The sequence below is a fragment of the Lissotriton vulgaris genome, chromosome 11, assembly GCF_964263255.1.
Source record: "Lissotriton vulgaris chromosome 11, aLisVul1.2, whole genome shotgun sequence".
Taxonomy (NCBI): domain Eukaryota; kingdom Metazoa; phylum Chordata; class Amphibia; order Caudata; family Salamandridae; genus Lissotriton; species Lissotriton vulgaris.
Genome location: NC_141699.1, coordinates 1,038,489,448 through 1,038,511,223, shown reverse-complemented (window position 1 = coordinate 1,038,511,223; position 21,776 = coordinate 1,038,489,448). Strand labels below are relative to the sequence as shown.

The window sequence follows — 21,776 nt, the reverse complement described above, 5'->3', positions numbered from 1 at the left end:
CCTCGATTTTAGCACCTAAGTCCGCTCTGAAGACAATGTCCTCGAGCATCTCAGGGCGTAACTTCCAGGTGGGCACCGCCGGCGCCCCCGGAAACCAGCGAAGGGCCAGCAGGAGGGGGTTATGGTCCGAGATGGTCCTAGTCAAGTATTCGGAACAGATGGCCGCCGAAACCAGTTCTGTCGAGCCAAGAAACCCGTCCAGCCGAACGTGCAACTCGTGGAGGCCCGAAAAGTAGGAGTAATCCCTAGTGTCGGGGTGCTGCGCTCTCCAAATATCCGTCAAACCCCACCGTGTCTGCCAGTCTCTACGGCCCTTGGCCACGCGGCGAACCGGAGAATCAGGGAGGGGCGGGTGCGAGCGATCGGTCTCCACGTCCACCACTGAATTAAAGTCCCCACCGAGCAGGAGGGGCCCCGTGAAAAAGTGGGCTAACGAGCCCGATAACCTAGAAAGGAAGGCAATCTGGTCCATGTTAGGTGCGTAAACACAGCAAACGTTCAGGTCCCTCCCCCCCAGAGTACCAGAGATGGCCACGTAGCGCCCCTCGGGATCTACCACTGAGTTTGTGACCTGGAAGGGAACCCCAGCCCGGATCCAGATTAGCGCCCCCCTGGCATACGCTGAGTACGACGTGTAGAAGACCTGTCCCCTCCATCTACGCTGTAGCGCCGCCCCTTCCGCCTTGTTCAGATGGGTCTCCTGCAGTAGCGCCATTTGTATTCCCCTACGCACTAAATAAGCGTGGACTTTGTGCCGCCTAGACATGGTGTGAAGCCCCCGCACGTTCCAAGTAATACACTTCACATTAGCAACGTCAGCCATTGTCCCATACAGTGCGTGCGAAGTCTCTCCATCTGGGTCTCAGCAATAGGCAAACAACAATCCCCCCAACACTGATGGCGGCCATTTTCCCCAACCAAAACTCAACAAATCGAACGTTACCCAAAACCCTGCCCACCCCCCCCAGAACAGGACCCAAATAACTCCATCTAGTTCCCATCCAAACCATGCCCTCAAGAAATCCCCTCATCCCAAACTAATCCTACAGTCGCCACCGTAGGAAGGCCTTAAGGGCCAGGTGCGGGCTGGGCGGTGGCAGTGGGCCCTCGATGCCCTGGCTGCCAGGACTAAAGCAAGCCCTAAACAGTAACGGAAACCCTCGGGGCAAAGGCAGGGCACCCCACCCCCCCTCTTCTCACGTAATCATGTTGAACCATCGGCTCCCTCCACCCCCGCTACGGGCCCCCACCCAAAAGGATACAGCTCACCCCGTCAACCCTGTCCATCAAGAAGGTCCTCAACCGAGTTTGGTGTAATCACCGGTGTGCCGGTACTATCCGTCACCGAGTTCTCCGAGTCCGTCGATGCCCCCTCGCCACCAGGGTTCTCTTCTTCTGCAATAGCGTCCTCTCGTGACCCAGACAGGGCAGACAACACCTCCAATACACCTTTCCGCTCCGTCGATGTCTCTACAGTAGTAGGGCCGCCTGAACGGCCCCGGCGACTCCGCACCCTCGTGGATCGCCGTCGCTGTCCCGGCTCCGCCGTTGTCTGAGATGTGGAGGCAAAGCCATCTTTCCCAGCCCTATAAAGTTCAAGCCAGTTACAGGCCTCCTCCGGGGTATCAAAAAATTGAGTCTTGTCATCAACAATGACGCGGAGCCTTGCAGGAAATAGGAGCGAGTATTGAATACCCTCGCTCCGGAGCTCCCGCTTGACCGCCAAGAATGAGTACCGCCTACGTTGGGTGTCATAGGTGTAGTCCGGGAAGATGTTCACCTGGCTGTTCTCCACCTTGAAAGGGCCATTATGTCTAGCGGCATTGAGGATGAGGTCCCTGTCGCGAAAATGCAGGAGGCGCGCCACCACCGGGCGCGGCGCCCGGCCCAGTTGCGGTGGCCGTGCTGGGACTCTATGAGCCCGTTCAAGGGTGTAGAAAGAGGATAGGCCCTCCGGGGCTACCGTGTCTCGGAGCCAGGCCTCCAAGTAGGCCACCATGTCGCCATCCTCAATCTTCTCCGGCAGGCCTACCACTCGGATATTGTTGCGCCTGTTACGGCCTTCCGCATCCTCCGCTCGCTGTTCCAGGGCAGAAATCCGGGTTAGAGCATCTTTCATTGCCGCGGCCAGGGTTCGCTGCGCCGGCTCCAAGGTTTTCACCGAGCCTTCTACTTCTTTGACCCTGTCCGATAGCTTGCCATGATCCGCTCTGAGGAGGCCCAGACTCGTCGCCACCTGAGCAATGTCCTGCTGGAGGGCCGAGCGTGTGGTCGCAATCGCTTCCAGGACGCGATCAAACTGTTGCTGCAGCGGAGCGCCACCAGCGTCCCCCGGGTTGCCGCTGCCTTCCTTGTCTGGGGTCTCCGAGTCAGAGGCGGCCGGGGTGGGCCCCTTGGCCCCTCTCGGCTTCCCCATAGCGCGGGAAGCGCACAGTGTGGGCTCAGATAAAGGTGCCACCGAGTGCGGACGCCGACTATAACTCTCCCGAATGGGAGTCCTCGGGGTGAAGGCCGGTGATCCTCTTCTCCAGGGCCAGGTGGATCTCCGCAGGTTCGGCTCGCGCCACCACCGTGTCGTCTGAGAGCGCTGAGGAGGAGGCGGAGACACTCGGCGCCAGGCCGGGCAGGTCCGTCTGGTTGACGAGGATCTGGGACGAGGGCCACCCACACCTCCAGAGACTTTGTGGCACCAGGGGGTTATGCTCCCCATGGGATCGGGACGATCGGGAGATGCAGCCAAGCGCCGCGTCGGAGGTCGTCACCACCGCCGGGACTTCCAGTCGTCCGCGTGCCGGGGTCCACTATGGTAGGAGCTCCGATCGCTCGGGTGCATCCATCAATACCAGGGCCTCAACAGGGCAGAGTCCAGCTCCTCACTCTCCTGGGTAACACAAGAGCGGAGGGCACGCTATGACCAGCGGCGTTCATCCAGGCTAATGGCCCCGTCCAAGGGGACAAAGGGGTCCGGGCGCCATATTGGGTCGTTCTTCCCGGGACCTCAAACTTCGTGTTTCGGGCAAAGCACCACTCGTCCAGGCCGCGCCGGGCGTCTCAGTGGGGTCCAGGTGGGCCGAGCAACGATTTGCGGGGGCTAGGGTGCCCCGCGGCCTCCGATTAACAGGATAATCCCGGGCTCAGTCCCGGAGCCGAGCTCTCAGGCGACCATCGCCATCGGCGCCCAAGCCACGCCCCTCAAAATGTGGTTGCTTCATACGTGAAGAAAGGGCAACATTGCTTGTGCTGTGATTTCAGTGCAAAGGTGCAAGGGAAGAAAAATATACAACATATAGACTTCACAGAGTCACTCTTTGTACAAGGAACGTTGGGCCTGTCCAATACAACTCAATTAATAAGAGGCAATGGGATATTCTTTAATTGTTCTAATGCCTGGAATTGGTTAGCTGGGTACAGGCTGTAAAATTATACCGACAACGTTTCGACCCGAAATGTGTATGGTGTTCATGAAAACATCCTACGGGCCTTCATCAGGACTGGGAAGGGGGAGCATCCTGAAGGCAGGTTGGAAACACTTTCCTAATTGAATTCTTCTCAATCTACAAAAGGCTAACTCTGTGAAGTCTATATATTAAATACATTTATTCTTTTGCACCACTGCACCTACACTTAATTCACTACAGAGGCACTGTTGCTCGTTCTTCACGTATGAAGCAACCCCATTTTTATGGTTCATCATATTCCAACTTGAATGATAAATTGGTTGAATATACTTTACTGAGTAACTGGTGGATCTCTGTCTAACAAAAATCCAACAGAACCAATTGTTGTAGTTATCAACCATTAATAGGGGCAACACATCAACGTTGTTAAGGGTCCTAAATGAAACTCTGATCTTTAAAAAACACCCTTGTCATGCCAATTATAAGAAAAACAAAGAACATACAGTAGGCAAACAGTAGGCAATAGATGACGTAGAGTCATTTTGAAATAAGTTTGGCTAATTTGGAGTACAATTATCTTCTCACTTGAATATTACATTCCACCATATTGTTTTCATTTACCTTAGATGCAGGCACTAATTCTAACTCTGGGGCCGATTCAGTTTCAAAGGCACTCTTGCAACTAGTTAGGTCAGACTGCAACTTATTCCCTGAAGACCTGTAAAAAGGGTAATGAGGCATTTATTATTTGATGCAGAATGGCTGAGATAACAATGTGCTCTAAATACCAATGAACAACATGAAACCTTCATTTAACAGACACCGAAAAACTTACAGGCTGAGATATGCATTAGTCAAAGTGACTGCTTTGCCTCTGATTTGCTTTTAATCATTGACGATTCTCGTATGAGCAGTGGCTGTCCACTATTAAATGTGTTCTGTAACAGATGCCTAAAACATGTTTAGGTTTCTTGACAATATAACTTCTACGTTGAACGTCTTGCGCGTGCGCATGATGGACAACGTAGGGCTTTTTCTTAGAAGGAGCAGGAAAGAGAGCGGCCAGGCAGAGGAGGAGGCAGCAACACAGGTAAGTGCCTTCTTTTTTAATTTTTAATTAATTTGAGAGGGTGGAGGGAGCGGCTAACTCCGCTCCGCCACGGAGGAGAGTTTTGACTAAGTGGGCAAAAATCCGCAAACTGTGCTGGTGGGGCGGAGTTACCCACCCGGGGTTAGTGACAGCCTCCACTCATTGTGAGCCACAATTTGCAACCTACCTCATTAATGTTCATGAGGTAGGTTAGATTGTGACCCACTACCAATCAGATTGTTAAGAACTGACCAATTAGTCCTGCGATGACCTAAGAAGAAAGAAGACACCCTGCAGCAGAAGCCATAAGACGACAACTGCCTTGGCCCCACCCCTATGATCCTGCGACCTGTCTTGCAGCCAGCGACCCCTGAAACCCCTGGGAGGACTGCTACCTGCGACAAAGACTCCAATCACCCACGGAAAGTAGACCTGTACAGAAGGAACCTTCACCAAAGACTTCGGATCCAGGCGGATCTGCCTCTCCTACCCACCCTGCTCCCGAAGCTAATGGCCCGAGCTTGAACGGATCACCTGTGCAGTGTGTACAACATTGGCTGACCGCTCCTGCCTTCCAAGACGGCATCTGCAGTCAGCAGTGGCTGACAGGGAACGAGAGTGGAGAGGCTGGTGGGGCCACAGGGGTACAAAATAAAAAAACACTTACCTCCTTGCTGCTTCTCGAGTCCTCAGTTGTCTCTCTTCCATCGTCCCTTGTCGTCTCTCTGCAGCCAGAACCAGGAAGCATACAGGCTCCCTCACCTAGGCCATTCACAATGCTGCAATGCAGTGGTGTGATTGGTCTGAGCGCCATGGCTCAGCGCATAGACGGGGAATGGGAAGCTGGGCATGTTCCCCACCAGGCAGTATAATGAGGCCTGGTGGGGAAAATGCAAAGGGGGCCATCCAAGAAGTCATGCCCGAATGTATGACGTTACAACGCAAACATTTACAACGCATGCCTTTACAACACAGTTTTTACATTTCAACATCCATTACAACGCATTATTTTACATTGCATGGCATTACAATGCAATTTTAGAAACAACTTTACAACGCATTCCATTGCATTGCATACCATTACATTGCATTTAAGGTAAGTGTTGGATAGTGTAGGGATAAAAATTACTATTCTAACATCAGTGAGTGCAACAGTAGGGTAAGAGTTGGATAGTGTAGGGGTAAAAATTACTATTCTAACTCCAGTGAGTGCAATAGTAGGGTAAGTATTGGATAGTGTAGGGGTACTATGCATGGTATGCGTTGTAATGACATGCGATGTAATGCCTGCGTTGTAGTGACATGCGTTGTAATGGCTGCGTTGTAACGACATGCGATGTAAAGCATGTTCCATTGTAATGGCTGCGTTGTAAAGGGAGTGTGATGTAATGGCTGCATTGTAAAGGTTGTTTCTCGTCGTGCCCACATTGGAGTGCAGCAACCACTACTCCTCCCGGACGTCACGGGAGCCCTGACCCCCGAACCTGGTTGATGCTAAAAATAAAATGATAATAACAGAAACAACTTCTGTCATTATAATTTTATTTTTGCTTTTACACTGCTCTGAGAGCAGTGGGACGACGCTCCTTCACCTTAGGGAAGGAGCCAGCCCTGCCTGCAGTTTGAATCCAGAGGCTCTCCCTAACTCTGACCGGCTCTGTTAAGAAGACTCCGACATCTAATGGCACCCGTGCACCCGAAGCCCCTGGGGCTTGCTGAGCTGACCCAACGGTGCTACTATGACCTCCTATATTCCAGCTTACCTCTTCTGTCATTGGTCTTCCTCTTGCAGCTGCCGGTGCCACAACTGCAGCCTCTTTTCTGTCAGAAGAATCTCCATTGAAAAGCATTGGGCGCCCAAAGTTGAAATTGCACCATGAACCCGGCCCCCCTGTGCTGCTGGTGGTGTGTGTTTGGTGCTGCTTTGTGCCCCCCCCCTGTGCTTAACCTAACCCCCAAAGCTTGGCCCCTGCAGCCGATTTACTTACCTGCAAGCAGTGTGGCTCCAGGCACCCCTGTCTCCTTTGAAAAGCATTGGGCGAACTCCTATTTTGACCTCTGCATCCAGCCGTCTCTGTGCCGCTGGTGGTGCTGTCTTGGTACTTACCTGACCCCTGTCCTTTGCTGATTTACGGCTCAGAAGACTGAGATTGTAAGTTAAATACTTACCTGTTTAACCGCAATATTGTTTTCCCAATAGGATAACACTGGACAGTGTGAAAAAGTTTCTGTGTCGATTTTAAAAGGTGAAAAATAATTTTATTTAAAAACGTACTTACCTGATTAAGAAGACCTGGTTCTTAAAATAAAGTACAAACAAAGAATACATTTATAAAATTGATCTGGACCTCCTTCTTTAGTTGTGCGTCCATTATTGATCACTGTTGTGCAATACATGTCTTACACTCCTCTGTGTCAGGCCTAAGGATGCTCACCCACACTACCACTAATAGAGCACTTTGGGTTTTACATTGAGGCCTTTACGCTTTTCGGGAACCCCTGGGCTCTGTGCACGGTGTTACCACCTAGTGATAATATCCTATACAGAGCCAGCCTCCTACAGATGGTCTCACCCTCCCCCGCAATAATCAGAAGAGTACTACCTTGGGATGGACAAGTTGCAGAATAGAAAGGGCATAACCATATTGCTTCATTGCCTTTTGTTTATATATGTTGTAGTTTAGGTGTCTAAGCGCTTTAGGTAAAAAATAAAAAGCAAAAAGAACAAATGATTGACGGAATGCTAAACAATGCATACATTCACCCCAGTAAAAAAGATCTGGGATTAATCCATTGTTCTTTTGCTCACCTCGCCACCCCAGTTTGGACCCAGTCATATGCAAATCGGCCTTGACCCTGCTCCCAATGGGAACAGCCCAAACTGCCAAGACAGGTCCTCCCTGGACCGGAAACAAGCATTCTGGGACCAGTTTCGGGGTATCACCCCTCATCAGCCAGCCTAGCTTGAATCCAGTGACGCAGTAAGAACGGGAACCACGTCTGGGCATACCCTTCCCACATAGGGCGACAAAAGCAAAAAGAACAAATGATGGACGAAATGCTGAACAATGCAAACTTTCACCCCAGTCACAAAGTTCTGGGCTTAATCCATTGTTCCTTTGCTCACCATGCCACCCCAGTTTGGACCCAGCTATACGCAAATCAGCATTGGCCCTGCTCCTCATGTGAACAGGCCAGCCTAAACTGCCAAGCCAGGTCCTCCCTGGACTGGAAACAAGCATCCTAGGACCGGTTTAGGGCTTTGGCAGTTTGGCCGTGACTGTTTTCATGAGGAGCTGGTTGGGTCCAAAGTGGGGTGGCGTGGTGAACAAAGAAACAATTGATTAAACCCAGCTTTCTGTCCATCATTTGTTCTTTTTGCTTTAAGCGCTATAGGTATGCACAGTCTGTATTTGCCAAGGAATTGGAAGTCATTATTATCAGCTTTGGAAGGGTTTAGGGCTCAGTGAAGCTTGGATATTAATAAAGCAAAAGGGCAGAGTGCCCCCCCCCCCCCTTATGCCACTGAGCTATTGGAGAACTACTTGTTAAATGTTTTTCTATCTGTTTATGTTGATTTTTGGATTACTGCTGTAGGGGGGATACCCTGAGAATGCGTTTGTGACTGGCTGCGTGATTTATAGATGATTTATGTTGGTTATGGCTGAAATAAAAAGTGCATTAAAAAACGTTCATGGTTTTGATTTCTGATGACACATGATTAATGATCACATTTTTCACAGAAGCCAAATATGTCACATTGACCCCTACTTCTTCTACACAACAAGAATGTTTCTGTGGGGATTTATAATTTCTCTTGTTAACAACCTATGCTGACGGATAAACACATGTATTTCTGTTATAAAGGAAAAATGCTTCTTGTTACTTTGGCAGCATAACCTGAAGTGAATATTTCTAGGGCCTTCATCTAGAATCATTTCCATAACGTGGCTCACTAACTAATACATGCTGAAGACAATTGCTTTACTGTGCACTATTTGGTTTTCACATTGGAAGTGATTTCTGTTATCCAATTGGAGAAACTTGAAGAGTTCTAGTGTACTGGGTAGTGGAAACTTAATTCACCAAAATGGCGGAAGTGACATAGCATGGCCTTTGACCCTGAACCATGTCACACAGGAAGTAATATCGCACAGCCTTCCGGGAAGTGCCACTGGAAATCATAGGAAGTGATATCACACAGCCTTCATGCTCCTTACCGGCAAACAACACCCCCCATACATTTAAGTGCTCTAGCTGCTTACAAATGTGCCGATGTAAACCTCAATCTTGACATACAGCACAGCAGGTTGTGGTCATGCAGCATAGTGTGTGCACCACACGCACCAGGCTGGCACTGCTTTACCTAATGGAGGACAGCTCCTAAATCAGTCTCACTCGGGCCGGTTGTATGACATTACAACGCATGCCATTACATCGCGGTTTTTACAACGCAAGTCGTTACAACGACTTGCGATGGAGGGCGCTGGACTTAGGAGTACTATAATTTACTATTCCAACTCCAGTCTACATACAGTAGGGAAGGTGTTGGATAGTAAATTATACTATTCCTTGTCCTAGAGCGCCATCCAGCTCAAGTCGTTGTAACGACTTGCGTTCTAAAAACCGCGATGTTATGGCATTGCGATGTAACGACCGCGTTGTAAACGACGTTTCCCCTCGGGCAACCACCAATGGTGTCAGAGGGCGCTATGAATGCATGACAATGCATTTTAGTGCAGTGATGCGCACCACCACACTAAAATGCTTCAGTCTCACGCCTGATGCGTGATACTTTGCAGGGCTGCACGCCCTGGTATTTTAGATGGGGAACTGTCACACAGTACTGTCAGTACAGCTTGATCCTAACATGCACCCTGTTATTCCTGACTGGAACCTACTCACAACTCTACCAGACCTTGAACCCTCTTTTGCCTTATAGCTATATATCTTCAGTGTAGTTCTCTTAAATACATACATCCGCACAGACTCACTAGAAATTAATTGAAAATGCTTTTTTATTTAGCAATGTTAAACCTACTGGCTACTCTATTTGAGTGAGGAAAGAGTGGTTTTTATTGTGCATGGCATTTCCCTATTTCATGTGCCATGCCAAAGTACCTTAGACACTAGAGGCCTCATTAACAAGGCCCCTTGTGCCACTTTTGCGCCACCGCAGTGTCACTTTTTTGAGCTCCGGTGGCAGCATATTTACATGGCTTTTCATGGCCTTGTAAATATGTGCCCGTTTCACGCAGAACACTGCATGAAAGGGGCGTTCCATGGGTGTTGCTGTGGGCGTGCCCACGCAACACCCACGGAATCTGAAGCATTCCCAGAATTACAAGGAATGGCAAACCTGGGAATTGGCTTTTGTAGTTTGGTTTGCCCTGTTCCCATCATGCACTGGGACAGGAACAGACTAATTTGCATACAGCCAGGTTCTGAAACTGGGATGGTGCAGTGAGCTAAAAAACGGTGTTGGATCTAGCCCTGATCTCTTGACTGGGTGAGAGATTTCTGCTTAATTCAGAGACTCTGTCCCTCACCACCCCTTGTTGTAAATATTTTTGTCCACCCTAAGCGTGGAAGGGTATTCTCAGATGTGAGACCCTTGCTCATTGCACCATCAGGATTCAAGCAAACCGGGCCGAAGACGGCTGTAATGCCAGAAACCGGTCCCCGGGAGCTTGTTTCCTTCCCAGTGTAAGAATTGGCTTTTGTAGTTTGGTTTGCCCTGTTCCCATCATGCACTGGGACAGGAACAGACTAATTTGCATACAGCCAGGTTCTGAAACTGGGATGGTGCAGTGAGCTAAAAAACGGTGTTGGATCTAGCCCTGATCTCTTGACTGGGTGAGGGATTTCTGCTTAATTCAGAGACTCTGTCCCTCACCACCCCTTGTTGTAAATATTTTTGTCCACCCTAAGCGTGGAAGGGTATTCTCAGATGTGAGACCCTTGCTCATTGCACCATCAGGATTCAAGCAAACCGGGCCGAAGACGGCTGTAATGCCAGAAACCGGTCCCCGGGAGCTTGTTTCCTTCCCAGTGTAAGAATTGGCTTTTGTAGTTTGGTTTGCCCTGTTCCCATCATGCACTGGGACAGGAACAGACTAATTTGCATACAGCCAGGTTCTGAAACTGGGATGGTGCAGTGAGCTAAAAAACGGTGTTGGATCTAGCCCTGATCTCTTGACTGGGTGAGAGATTTCTGCTTAATTCAGAGACTCTGTCCCTCACCACCCCTTGTTGTAAATAAACCTGGGAATGCGTCAGATTTAGGGAGGCGCAAAAAGGAACAATATCCTTATTTCTCCTCGTTTTTTCCCTCTTTCTATGTTTGCAAAGCGGAAAAAAACCTCTTGTGATGTTTTTTGTGCTGGAAGGTATTACTTCCTGCACAAAAGCAATCACCCCTACAACCCAGGCACCCTTGCACCATGGCGCAAGGGTGCCTCCATTGGCGCATGGCAGCCATTGTGCGCAAGCGCCGGGGAAAAGGACAGGAAAGTGCCGTATCTCACAGATTCGATGCATTCCTACCCTTTTCTTTTGACACAGGACAGTGCAGCAAGATTCCTTGAGGCACTGGCCTGTGCCAAAACCTTGTAAATTAGGCTAGATGACCAAAATACTAAGGCACATATAGCCAAAACATCCTCTCACACAGTATGCCGATGGGACACAACTGGAATAACATGAACTCGATTACCCTTGCACCCCGTAGAAGGGTCTGCCAGCTAGCCACCTCACTGCCTGCCTAATGCAACTAATGTAATGTAGACCATAGAATGAGCAGTGTAGACAATCTACTAAGCAACAGATGAGGGAGCTGCAGGACCTGAGCATTTGTCCCATGACACAGACCAACATGCTAGTTGCCTAACAAGGCCTTGCGTGTGAGGTGAGATCTGCCACAGTACAGAACTCTGGGCTTAGCATAGGTAGAAGTGAAGTGATGCTCTCACTGTGCAAGAGAGGTTTGCAACAGGCTTTCTGAAGCCTACATAGACATTATTCCAGCCACTTGCCATGATGCCCCTCGAGATACTGATAAAACTTGTCATGATTAGCCACGAGAATAGTACTCAAAGTGTAGATCTTGGAAGGATGGAGTGGAGATAGGTAGTGGGAATATTTTAACCTATGACATTCACAGCAAGGACATTATTATACTAATCTTTCTTGCCAGCGTAAAGAGGATGCATTTTTATTTTCAAAGAAGACCATTAATCACATCAGCCCCTAAATGTGCATTCATTTAGAGTCACAGACATCATATGTTCATAACTCTGATCATATGCTCCTTCCCAGCTCAGCAACAGTATACATGTGGGGAGACAGACTCCATCAGCTTCAGACTCCATCTTGACTGTGCAGTTTCAGTGTGCCACTGTTGGAACTGGCCCTTCTTGCAGGGTCATCCCCAAACTTTTTGCTTCTTCCTCCCTTATTTTTCCTGACCCGTGGCTGTTGGCAATAGGACTCTGCGCACTTTACCACTGCTGATCAGTGCTAAAGTGCATATGCTCTCTGTGTAAATTGTTATTATGATTAGATATACATGATTGGCATATTTGTATCACCATGAAGTCCATAGTAAAGTGCACTGGGTGTGCCAGGGCTGGTGATGACAAATGCTACTAGTGGGCCTGCAGCACTTATTGTGCCACCCACAGGAGTAGCCCTAAAATGGTGTCTCGTGCCTGCCACTGCAGTGTCTGTGTGCAGTCTAGGAACTGCTGTGTCCTCCTGGTCAGTGTCCCCACTGACCAGGCCTAACCCTTCCCTTTTTGTGCACATTAGTCACCCCTATGGAAGGCCCAAGGTACCCCCCTGGGCAGGGTGCAGTGTATGTAAAAGGTAGAGCATGTACTAGTGCAGGTGACATGCTCTGGTAGTGAATTACAGCCATTTTCGTTTTTCACTATTGTAAGGCTATCTTGCTCCATCGGTTAACATGGGGGATGCTGGCTACAGTGGCTTCCAGCATTTCTTCCCATTGGAACAAGATAGATCATAAGTATCTAGTATCCCTGAACTAAGAATTTAATAACACATCTTTTAGGAAAGGTTGTTTTTAAATCCTGTGTTTGAGAACAGCACTTTTAGAAAGTTGCTGTTCTCTTGTCTGACCCTTCTGTGTGCCTTGGCCTGTTTGTGTATTGACTGTCTGGGTTGAGAGTGACAGGGGCTCGGGATTCCCCAGGAGGCTGGCTGAGTCAGCCCTAGGCTGAATGACTGCATTTGCAACTGTAGTGGTGGGAGGAGTTAGCACCTGGGCCTGAATAGGGCTGTGCCTGCCTTTCACAATGCTGGCTCCACCTCCAGCTGGGCGGCTGACGACCCTGCCCCTCAATCTGAAAGGAAAGGAGAAGCCAGGCAAACAAAGTGCTCAAGCAACACCCAGAACTGGTTCAGACCGGGCTCAGGGCCCACTTGCACAAAGAGAACAAAGACTTTTAGGGGTATAAGTACAGGACCCCTAACAGAAAATTAGATCATCCTGGAATCAAGAAGGAACCTCTGCCAAGGAGAAAGCTGAATCTGAAGAAGGAAGACTGTCCTGCTGTTTCTCTGCTGGACTGACCTGTTGCTTTGCTGCCAAGGAGAGGGGAAGGACTTTGCTGTTGTGCTGTGCCCCCTGTCTTGAAGGAATCTCCAAGGGCCTGAGAAGAGATGACTCCCTGTTCTGAAGTCCCAGGAACAAAAGGACTTCACTCCCATCTTCCCTGAACTCTGCTGAGAGAGTTCTGTCCTTCCTAGAGTGCTTGATCCAGTTGTGGGGCCATGATTGGCATATTTGTATCACCATGAAGTCCCTAGTAAAGTGCATTGGGTGTGCCAGGGCTGGTGATGACAAATGCTACTAATGGCCCTGCAGCACTTATTGTGCCACCCACAGGAGTAGCCCTAAAATGGTGTCTCGGGCCTGCCACTGCAGTGCCTGTGTGCAGTCTAGGAACTGCTGTGTCCTCCTGGTCAGTGTCCCCACTGACCAGGCCTAAACCTTCCCTTTTGTGCACATTAGTCACCCCTATGGAAGGCCCAAGGTACCCCCTGGGCAGGGTGCAGTGTATGTAAAAGGTAGAGCATGTACTAGTGCAGGTGACATGCTCTGGTAGTGAATTACAGCCATTTTCGTTTTTCACTATTGTAAGGCTATCTTGCTCCATAGGTTAACATGGGGGATGCTGGTTACAGTGGCTTCCAGCATTTCTTCCCATAGGAACAAGATAGGACATAAGTATTTAGTACCCCTGAACTTAGAATTTAATAACACATCTTTTAAATGACACGTCAGGGTTGACCCCTTGTCTGACTCTTAGCCCTTCAGCTGCTGCCTATTGATGAGTCTATAGGGGAGGGAAGAACTAGGAGTAGACACTACAGAAAGGTAATATATTGTTTATTGAGCATTGTATTGCAATTACATTTATATAGTGCTTACTAGCCCTAACAAGATGTTGAAGTGATTTATGCCATTCAGCACTTTGTTCGAGGTAAGTGGTTATTCCAGTGGTTATTTTTGTGAAGGGTTTAATCTTATTCTCTCTAGGAGACTATTCCTTGTCTCCAAGTCCACTGTAGTCCCTTTAAGGTGGAATACAATTAGTATCAGTTAGGCATGATCATTAGTGAGAGGTATATGGGTTCATGCAGATGGGCCGAGGGATTAGTAGATGAGCTAGAGCAGATTAGGTTTTACTAGGGTGCACAGTCTGATGTACCAAGAAGTTCAGGCTTCAAGCTTTGAGATGAGGTGTGGGCAATTTGCACCAATACAATACCAGAGATTAAGAGAAACATGCAGACCCAACACTAGATGGCAGGAGTATGCAAATCATGTGTATCTACAGCACACATGCCTTGAGCACATGATTATTTGCATGTGATATGGTTCTATATTAGGCACCTTTGATAGGCCCTAGAATCAGGTGAACAGTAAGTCCACTTCTAGGTTATTGTTAGACCATAGCTTCAGCATGGACAGCTGATCAGCTGAGGGGTTGGAAGCGTAAAGTAATGGTTGGAAGCCTATGTATGGACCTATGGAGCATTTTATGTTACACTAGAATGACGCAATAGCCTCAGATCAAAGCAACATGGGAGAATATACAGGTTTAATAATACAAATGCCTTCTGATGTTTACCCTTAAAATTTGCCTCACAAATGCTTTGTCTAAGTACAAAAGGGAAGCATTTGGATGCCCCTAATTTATCATGGCACAGGATGGAGGCGAGAACAGCTTCCCAGACAGTGGGAGCGCATTGCCTGCATTTCTGTAGCGGGAGGGAGGAAACCAAGGCACTGAAGTGAGGAGGGAGAGCCGAGCAACCTTAAAAAATTCAATGACACTTTTCATTTAGCAAGGAGATGCAGATTAGTCTACTTGGAGCACAGGCATTTGATGAATGGCAAGCAGAAGAGATTTGGCTGTAGTTTGTTTTTCAAGGTGAGGAAGTTTTTAGGCCAGGCCTGTCGATGTCTGCCCCTGACTACTGCTTCAGAAAGGATGATGACAGCCAGGTGCTGGGATCTAATACTTCCTTGTTGTGTCCTTTTTGTGGGTGCTCCAGCTTAGAGTGAGCCCCAGTGATTCCTACTGTGAGAAGCATTTGTTTGGACAAAGGATGTTTCTCAAGGGCAGACTGAGTAAGATATTAGAAGTACCAATTTAGTACAAGACTCATTATTATTATAAAGGCTTTTATAACGCGCTCTATTACTAAAGAATAGTATCCTGGCGCGAAAAAGTGAAAGCGGGACAAAGGGTTCCTGGTATGACATAACATAGAGAGGAAAGAGACCTACAGAGTGATAATAAAGAGATGGGTCTTCAGTCCTTTCTTAAAAGCCATGATGGTAGGCGCTGTCTTAATGTGGAGGGGGAGACCATTCCAGGCTTTCGCGGCTCTGACTGCGATAGATTGTCCGCCTAGTCTGCAGTACTTAAATTTAGGCACGGACATTTGGCACAGATTGGCCGACCGTAGGGGGCGGTTAGGAACATAGAGGGAGAACCTTTTCCTCAGGTAGACTGGGCCAATTTGATGAACAGCGCGATTGGAAAGAACAAGAATTTTAAACATAATCCTATGAGCAACTGGGAGCCAATGGAGGTCGCGAAGTAGGAGGCGAACACTGGAGCTCCTAGGTATGTTGAACAGGAGTCTCACGGCGGCATTTTGTATGACCTGAAGACGGTGGATCAGATAGGCTGGTAGTCCACAGAACAGGCCATTCGCGTAATCTAACCTGGAAAGTATTAGAGCGCGAATAACAGTCTCTTTAGCCTCTCTCGGGAGGAGGGGGAAAAACCTACGTAGAGTTTTCAAAGTGGAGAAACAAACCCCCGTAAGTTTTTTAAATGGTCCTCAAATTTGAGGTCATTTCCGAACCAAACTCCTACATTTTTTGCGGGGCCGCCAATGGATTTAGGACAGGGCAGGTCAGCAGGCCAGAGGAGGTCACTAAAGTTGTCAGGAAAGGAGCCATACAACAAAATCTCAGACTTACTTTCGTTACACTTTAGCTGGGCAAGTGCTAACCATCAGAAAACAGATGATAGGCAAAATTGGGCAGCCGACGTATCTAAATTGTTCTTAGGCCAGGTGAACAAAAGTTGGGTATTGTTGGCGTAAGCCATAATTTTTGCCCCTAACTGTTCTGCGAGGTAGATTAAAGGGGTAAGATAAATGTTAAAAAGCAGGGGGCTCAGAGTGGAGCCTTGTGGGACTCCTGTGGTATTTTCTTAGGGGAAGAAGCAAAGGGAGGCATCCAGACTTGTTGCGTCCTGTTATCTAAAAATGATGTCAGCCAGTCAAGTGCAGGGCCAGTAATGCCAATAGCGGCCAGTCTGGAAAGCAGAAGGGAATGGGGTACTGTGTCGAAGGCGGCAGAGAGGTCTAATAAAATCAGAGCCGCTCTGCCACCTCCGTCCAAACATTCCCGGATAGCCTCAGATATTTCGACTAGGGCAGTTTCAGTGCTATAGGCCGCTCTGAAACCAGATTGTGCTGGGTGAAGTGCCTGAGAGGTTTCAACAAACTTGTCCAGTTGATTGAAAGCGATCTTCTCGCAGATTTTGGCAAGAGCTGGCATCAATGATATAGGCCGGAAATTGGAGGGGACTGCAGGGTCCAGTCCGTTTTTTTTCAGAAGTGGAAGCAATTTTGCTTGCTTCCAGCAGGCCGGGACGGTTGCAGTGAGAAAAGAAAGGTTAATAATCTGAGTAACCTCATTTCCAACTATCTCCGCTAGTCCCGCAAGGACTCTAGCAGGACAGGGGTCAGAAGGGGATCCTGATTTTAAAGCCGCAAGGACAGCGACGATGTCTGATTTTGATGGCAGAGCAAAGTTGGCAAACTTCTCTGTGGATTCTGGCATCACAGGGGGGGGGGAACCACTGGGGAAGAGGGGAAGCTGTTACAAACATTAAGCAAATCATCTTGAATTTTGGCAATTTTTTCAACAAAAAACACAGAGAGCTCTTCGCACCATTTCTCCGATGAGGGCAACAGAGGTTGAGCGGCACAGGGTGAAACAAAGCTTTTTACAATGGTAAAAATTTCCTTGCTGTTATTATTAGCTTTATTAATTCATCCTGCATAATAGCAGCTTTTGGCAGAACTGATGGCAGCATAATACTTTTTTTGCGCCACCCGCAGATCCTTCTTTGCCTCAGGCAAATATGCTTGTCTCAAAATCCGTTCGAGTTTCTTGCAACCCGATTTAAGATCACAGAGAGAATGAGAAAACCAGGGTTTGGAGGGGGTAGTAGGTAGTCTGCAAACCCGGCCTTTGTTAATAGAGGTAAAGGACAGGACAATGATTTGGCGTGCAGATTTAATTTAAACTTTTTGGAGTGAAATCATTTTCATGGGCCTATACAGGTGTGATACCAGTGCACTGTGAGGGGAGAAGCAAACACTTTCTGCGTTTCCAACCCTCCTGCGAAGAACTTTCTTAAGTTAATTCATCATCAGCTGTCTGCAAAACATCACTGGGCAGGTAGCACACAACTGACAAACACAATTGAGCTCTTTGGAACACACTGTTTTGATTGTGCATGAACTGTGTATTGTCAAGGCTGCACTACACCACTTGGAAGTGGAGAAATAAACTTCAACAGCTTTACAGATTACATTTTAAGGATGACACCAGCCAGATGCATTTTTCCAACATAGGAAGTATGCCTATAAAACAGGCAGTACATGTTTTAAAAAAACAACTAGCATCTGCTTGTTTTAAGGGTTTAGATAAAATAACCGGAGGTGCAGCTTTACAAAGTCATTAGGCCAAAATAAATTAATCACCCTCCAGTTTTCTAAGCCAAAGCCAAAGCTGCCTACATATCAGTTAAGCACAGACACAGAACTATTTACAGACTAGCAGGAATAAAGTTCCCCCTGAAAACACAAACATGGTGTGTCTTTATGTTCTTAGGAGGGAATAGTGTAATATTATATTAAAATAATTAGAAGAAAACTCGTATTTGTAAACCTTAATACCAGAAGCTACAGCGACACTCTTCCGTTGCACTATTTGAGGTAAAGGTGGCTGCGCCAACATACTAAAAGGGAGAGTCAAACCAGAGGCCAGTCAAAGGTCTGACCTGGCTCTTAAAGCCCATGCATGAGCCAAGCCCTAAAAAATGTTTGCTATGTAAATCATGCAACACATCTTTAACATGTTGGAGCTGTGACTTAATACATCACATTATAGCAATGCACAGAGAAGTACTTATAAATAATCCTACATTGTGCCATGATCTCCTCCTCCGTAATCTCTGCCTCTAAGACCCTCTTTTGCTCACTTGATAATTGCGGAATCATGATCCCTTTTAACTAAGCCTCTACACATTCTTTTCTTGGTTGTATTACTTCTCTATATAGCCTACTCATATACCTCCGGGCTTCTCCCCTTATATCTGCATTAGTATGTAAAGGCAACCCAGTCTCTGCATTCATCAGACTTAATATCGAGTTTCTGGCCTTATCAATTTTAACCTTCCATGCCAAAAGCAAACTACACCTTTCGCAATAAGAAAAGTGCTGGAGCTAGCTGGCTTTAATCTATCTAGTATCCTTTTATCTAACTGAGCTTGCTATTCTGCCGGCAAATCTTCTAGTTCCCTGCGAAGCACTGGTACCATGACTGAACTCTCAAGTGAGACCTTCTAGAGTTCACATTCTCTTGCCTTAATTTCTATGATTCCCTCTTCATCTCTCTGCAGTGCAGCACGCCTCATACCAATCATTATAGAGCTTATTACTGTCCTTAAATATGCTTTAAAAGGATCTCAGACTATTTGTAATCCTGCTGAGTCCCTATTGAGATGTAAAAAGTCAGCTGTCTTATCCCCTAAATTGAGTACCACCCCCTCATCTAACAGGAAAGTTCTATCCAGGGTCCACCTTCTTTGCCCCATTTGTTGACGATGTTTAAAAGACAGGACCACCAGAGAGTGATCACAGAGGACTGTGGGGGCATGATGTATAGCCTCAACCTCACCATTCAGTTCCTGGTCCACCAGAAAAAAATGAATGCAGGAATGATGGCCATACTTTTTGCTATAGAAAGTGAAACCCCTAACTCCCCCCATCCTTCTATGCCAAATATATACCAAATTAAGTTCAGTCATCATATTTTTCAATCTGGCGAATGTCTTAGGGGAGCTAACATATTTTACTTTTGATGGACTATCTAACTCTTTATTTAGAACTATATTAAAGCCCCCCTCAAGTATATTCGGGTCGTGGTCTCCAACAGAAGAGGATTCCAACTTTATTAAGGCTGGTCCACGAACGTCAGGGATCTCTCCTTCAAAGCATGTCCCAACACCAGCTCTTTGACTGCATAGGTGAGAAAAGTAATCAGAATTTTCCTGCTGAGTCTTCCTGTTATGGTTTAATTTAAAAGGGTCTCTGTGCACTCTTTGAATTTCGTTCTCGAGATCTAAATCTGGCCTGTCTTGCAATATCCCTTCTCTTAAAAGTTTTCAAATAAAGCCTTTTATATCGCCTTTTTCTGTAACTTCCGGGATACTGAAAACTCTCAAAATTAATACGCCTAGATTGAGTTTCAAGCCGTTCCAAGTCATCTTGCAAGGTTTTGTTTTGAGATTTTAAGACCTCTATATCCCCGGAATCTTGAGTCATTCCTGCTGACAGAACCTTCACCTCTCCTTCAAGGGTTGCAGTGTGTTTTGCATGCAATACTGTCTAGCTTTTCCTCTAGCACCAGACATTTTTCTTGGATACCCTCTTGGTTGATAACTGACATCTGAAATTTCCTGAGAATGTCCTGCCTCAAATTCAGAATGTTTACCAACTGGTTTTCTGTCCCCACCCCCCCTCAACCCGGGGACTAGCCTCACCCTGATTTGGGATTCCCACTGTAGGAATCCCTGTAGTACCTTGGGTCAGACTTGGGCCACCTCTATCTTGTCCACCATCAGCCACATTTTCTAATGGAGGGAAGTGGTTACTAAGAGGGACTGCCGATATTCCCTCATCCAGTGGGGGGGCTGTATTTGACTTACCATACCACCTCCCCCCTGACCCGGTGCAGCAGCCTTTGTCTGCTCCATTATTCTGAAATAAGAATTGAGCGAGACACAGGGTTTAGGAAGTGAGCGCATCTCTTTCAAACCTAACTGCTTTAGTCTCCCTGCAGCTTTCCCCGATTTCCTGATGGGTGACACAGTAATTACCTCATAAGCCTTCTGCTCTCTTGCTCTCACTTCTTTAGCTTTTTTCTCAGGATCAGACCTTAGCTGATATCTATTCCTTGTTTGCAATATTCGTGGTGTATCTGCTGGGGCTTTTTTCTCCCCAATACCCCTTGCTTTAGTACACACACTTTCCACCTCCTTCACATGCCCCTTAGAAGTGAAAAGTACCTGTAGAGAAGGGTTCTTTTCCATCAGTGACAGGTGTACCAGCTGAGATTGCTGAGTTTCACACTACTTCCAACGCCCTTTTCTGGGCCCCTGTACCACCTGTGTCTCCTCCTTGAGGTGCTGCAGTTTTCTGCATGTTACCGCCCAGTGCTGTCTCTGCTGAGTTCCACCCGGAAGCATGCAAGTGCTGCTGCCACACGGGATCTCTGCCAGAGAGCCGCCACCCAGCACCAAACAACCGGTGCTTCCTTGTGTCGGGTCCCATGCACACCGCAGCTCGAGCACGGGGGATAGATGCAAGTATCCCCAGCCACCGCACTCACTGCCCCAAGAACAAACATCAAACGCCGCCTTCATAATCGCAACACTTATTCCTGCAAATTCCTCATTTTTCCAGCCTGCGCCTCTCTCTTCAATTCGGGAGCTCCCGTGACCGGCGTCAACCTGCTGCCATGTTTATTTTTACAGAGGAGGAGATCAGGGCATAATGTAGGAAATTATGTCAGGGAAAGCGGCCAGGCCAGATGGCTTTCCAGTGAGATCTACACCCAAATTATATATGAATTAATTCCACCTTTGAAAGATGTTTTCAATGCAATATATATAGAGGGTGAGGGAGCATCCCAATTTTGGCCAGAGGCAATGGTGGCCCTAATTTTGAAACCGAACAAAGACCCATTGAGAGCAGACTCGTATAAACCAATATTGCTCTTGAACACTGATTATAAGATCTTTTCAGGGATCATAGCTTTAAGAGTAGCACAGATCATTAGGGGAGTTATACACTATGACCAAAGAGGTATTATTCCGGGAGGCAGCTTAACAAGTTTACGCATTTGGTGATGGAGGTTATCAATATGGCGGAGGCCCAGAATTTGACTTTGACGGTAGTGGCTTTAGACGCAGCAAAGGCCTTCAATCAAGTACACTGGGTATATAGCTGGGAAACTCTAAAAAGCTTTGGTTTTCCACAGAACATGATGAGGGCCCGTGCAAAACCTTGACTGCCTCCCTAGAGCCAGGGTGTTGGTTAATGGACAGCATTCAGACTGGTTTGACATCCCCAGGGGTACGAGACAGGGATGACCCCTGCCTCCACTTCTCTTTAATCTATAATTTAGCTCATTGCAAATCGGATTCAGCAGATCCCACTATTATCCCCTTTAAGTCAGCTGGGTTAGTGGCGAAATTGGCTTTATATGCGGATTATCTTTTCCTCTACACCACCAACCCGCAGGCTGCAAACCCTAACCTGATGGCAAAGGCATAGAGCTTTGGCAAGATATCGGGGTATAAGGTGAACGCAGATAAAACCAAAGATATGGATTGGAATCTGAGCAATAGTAGTTGGGGGGCTAAATCCCAAATGAGATACCT

General features: G+C 47.5%; 1 protein-coding gene across 1 annotated transcript in view; it reads right to left on the bottom strand.

Annotated features, from left to right (window-relative positions):
• PEX5L (peroxisomal biogenesis factor 5 like) overlaps positions 1-21,776 on the bottom strand; it is a 697,369-nt gene that overhangs the window by 129,157 nt on the left and 546,436 nt on the right. The window contains exon 5 of the mRNA XM_086944935.1: positions 4,020-4,116. Coding sequence (XP_086801061.1) covers positions 4,020-4,116 — 97 coding nt within the window. The remainder of the gene's footprint in view (positions 1-4,019; positions 4,117-21,776) is intronic.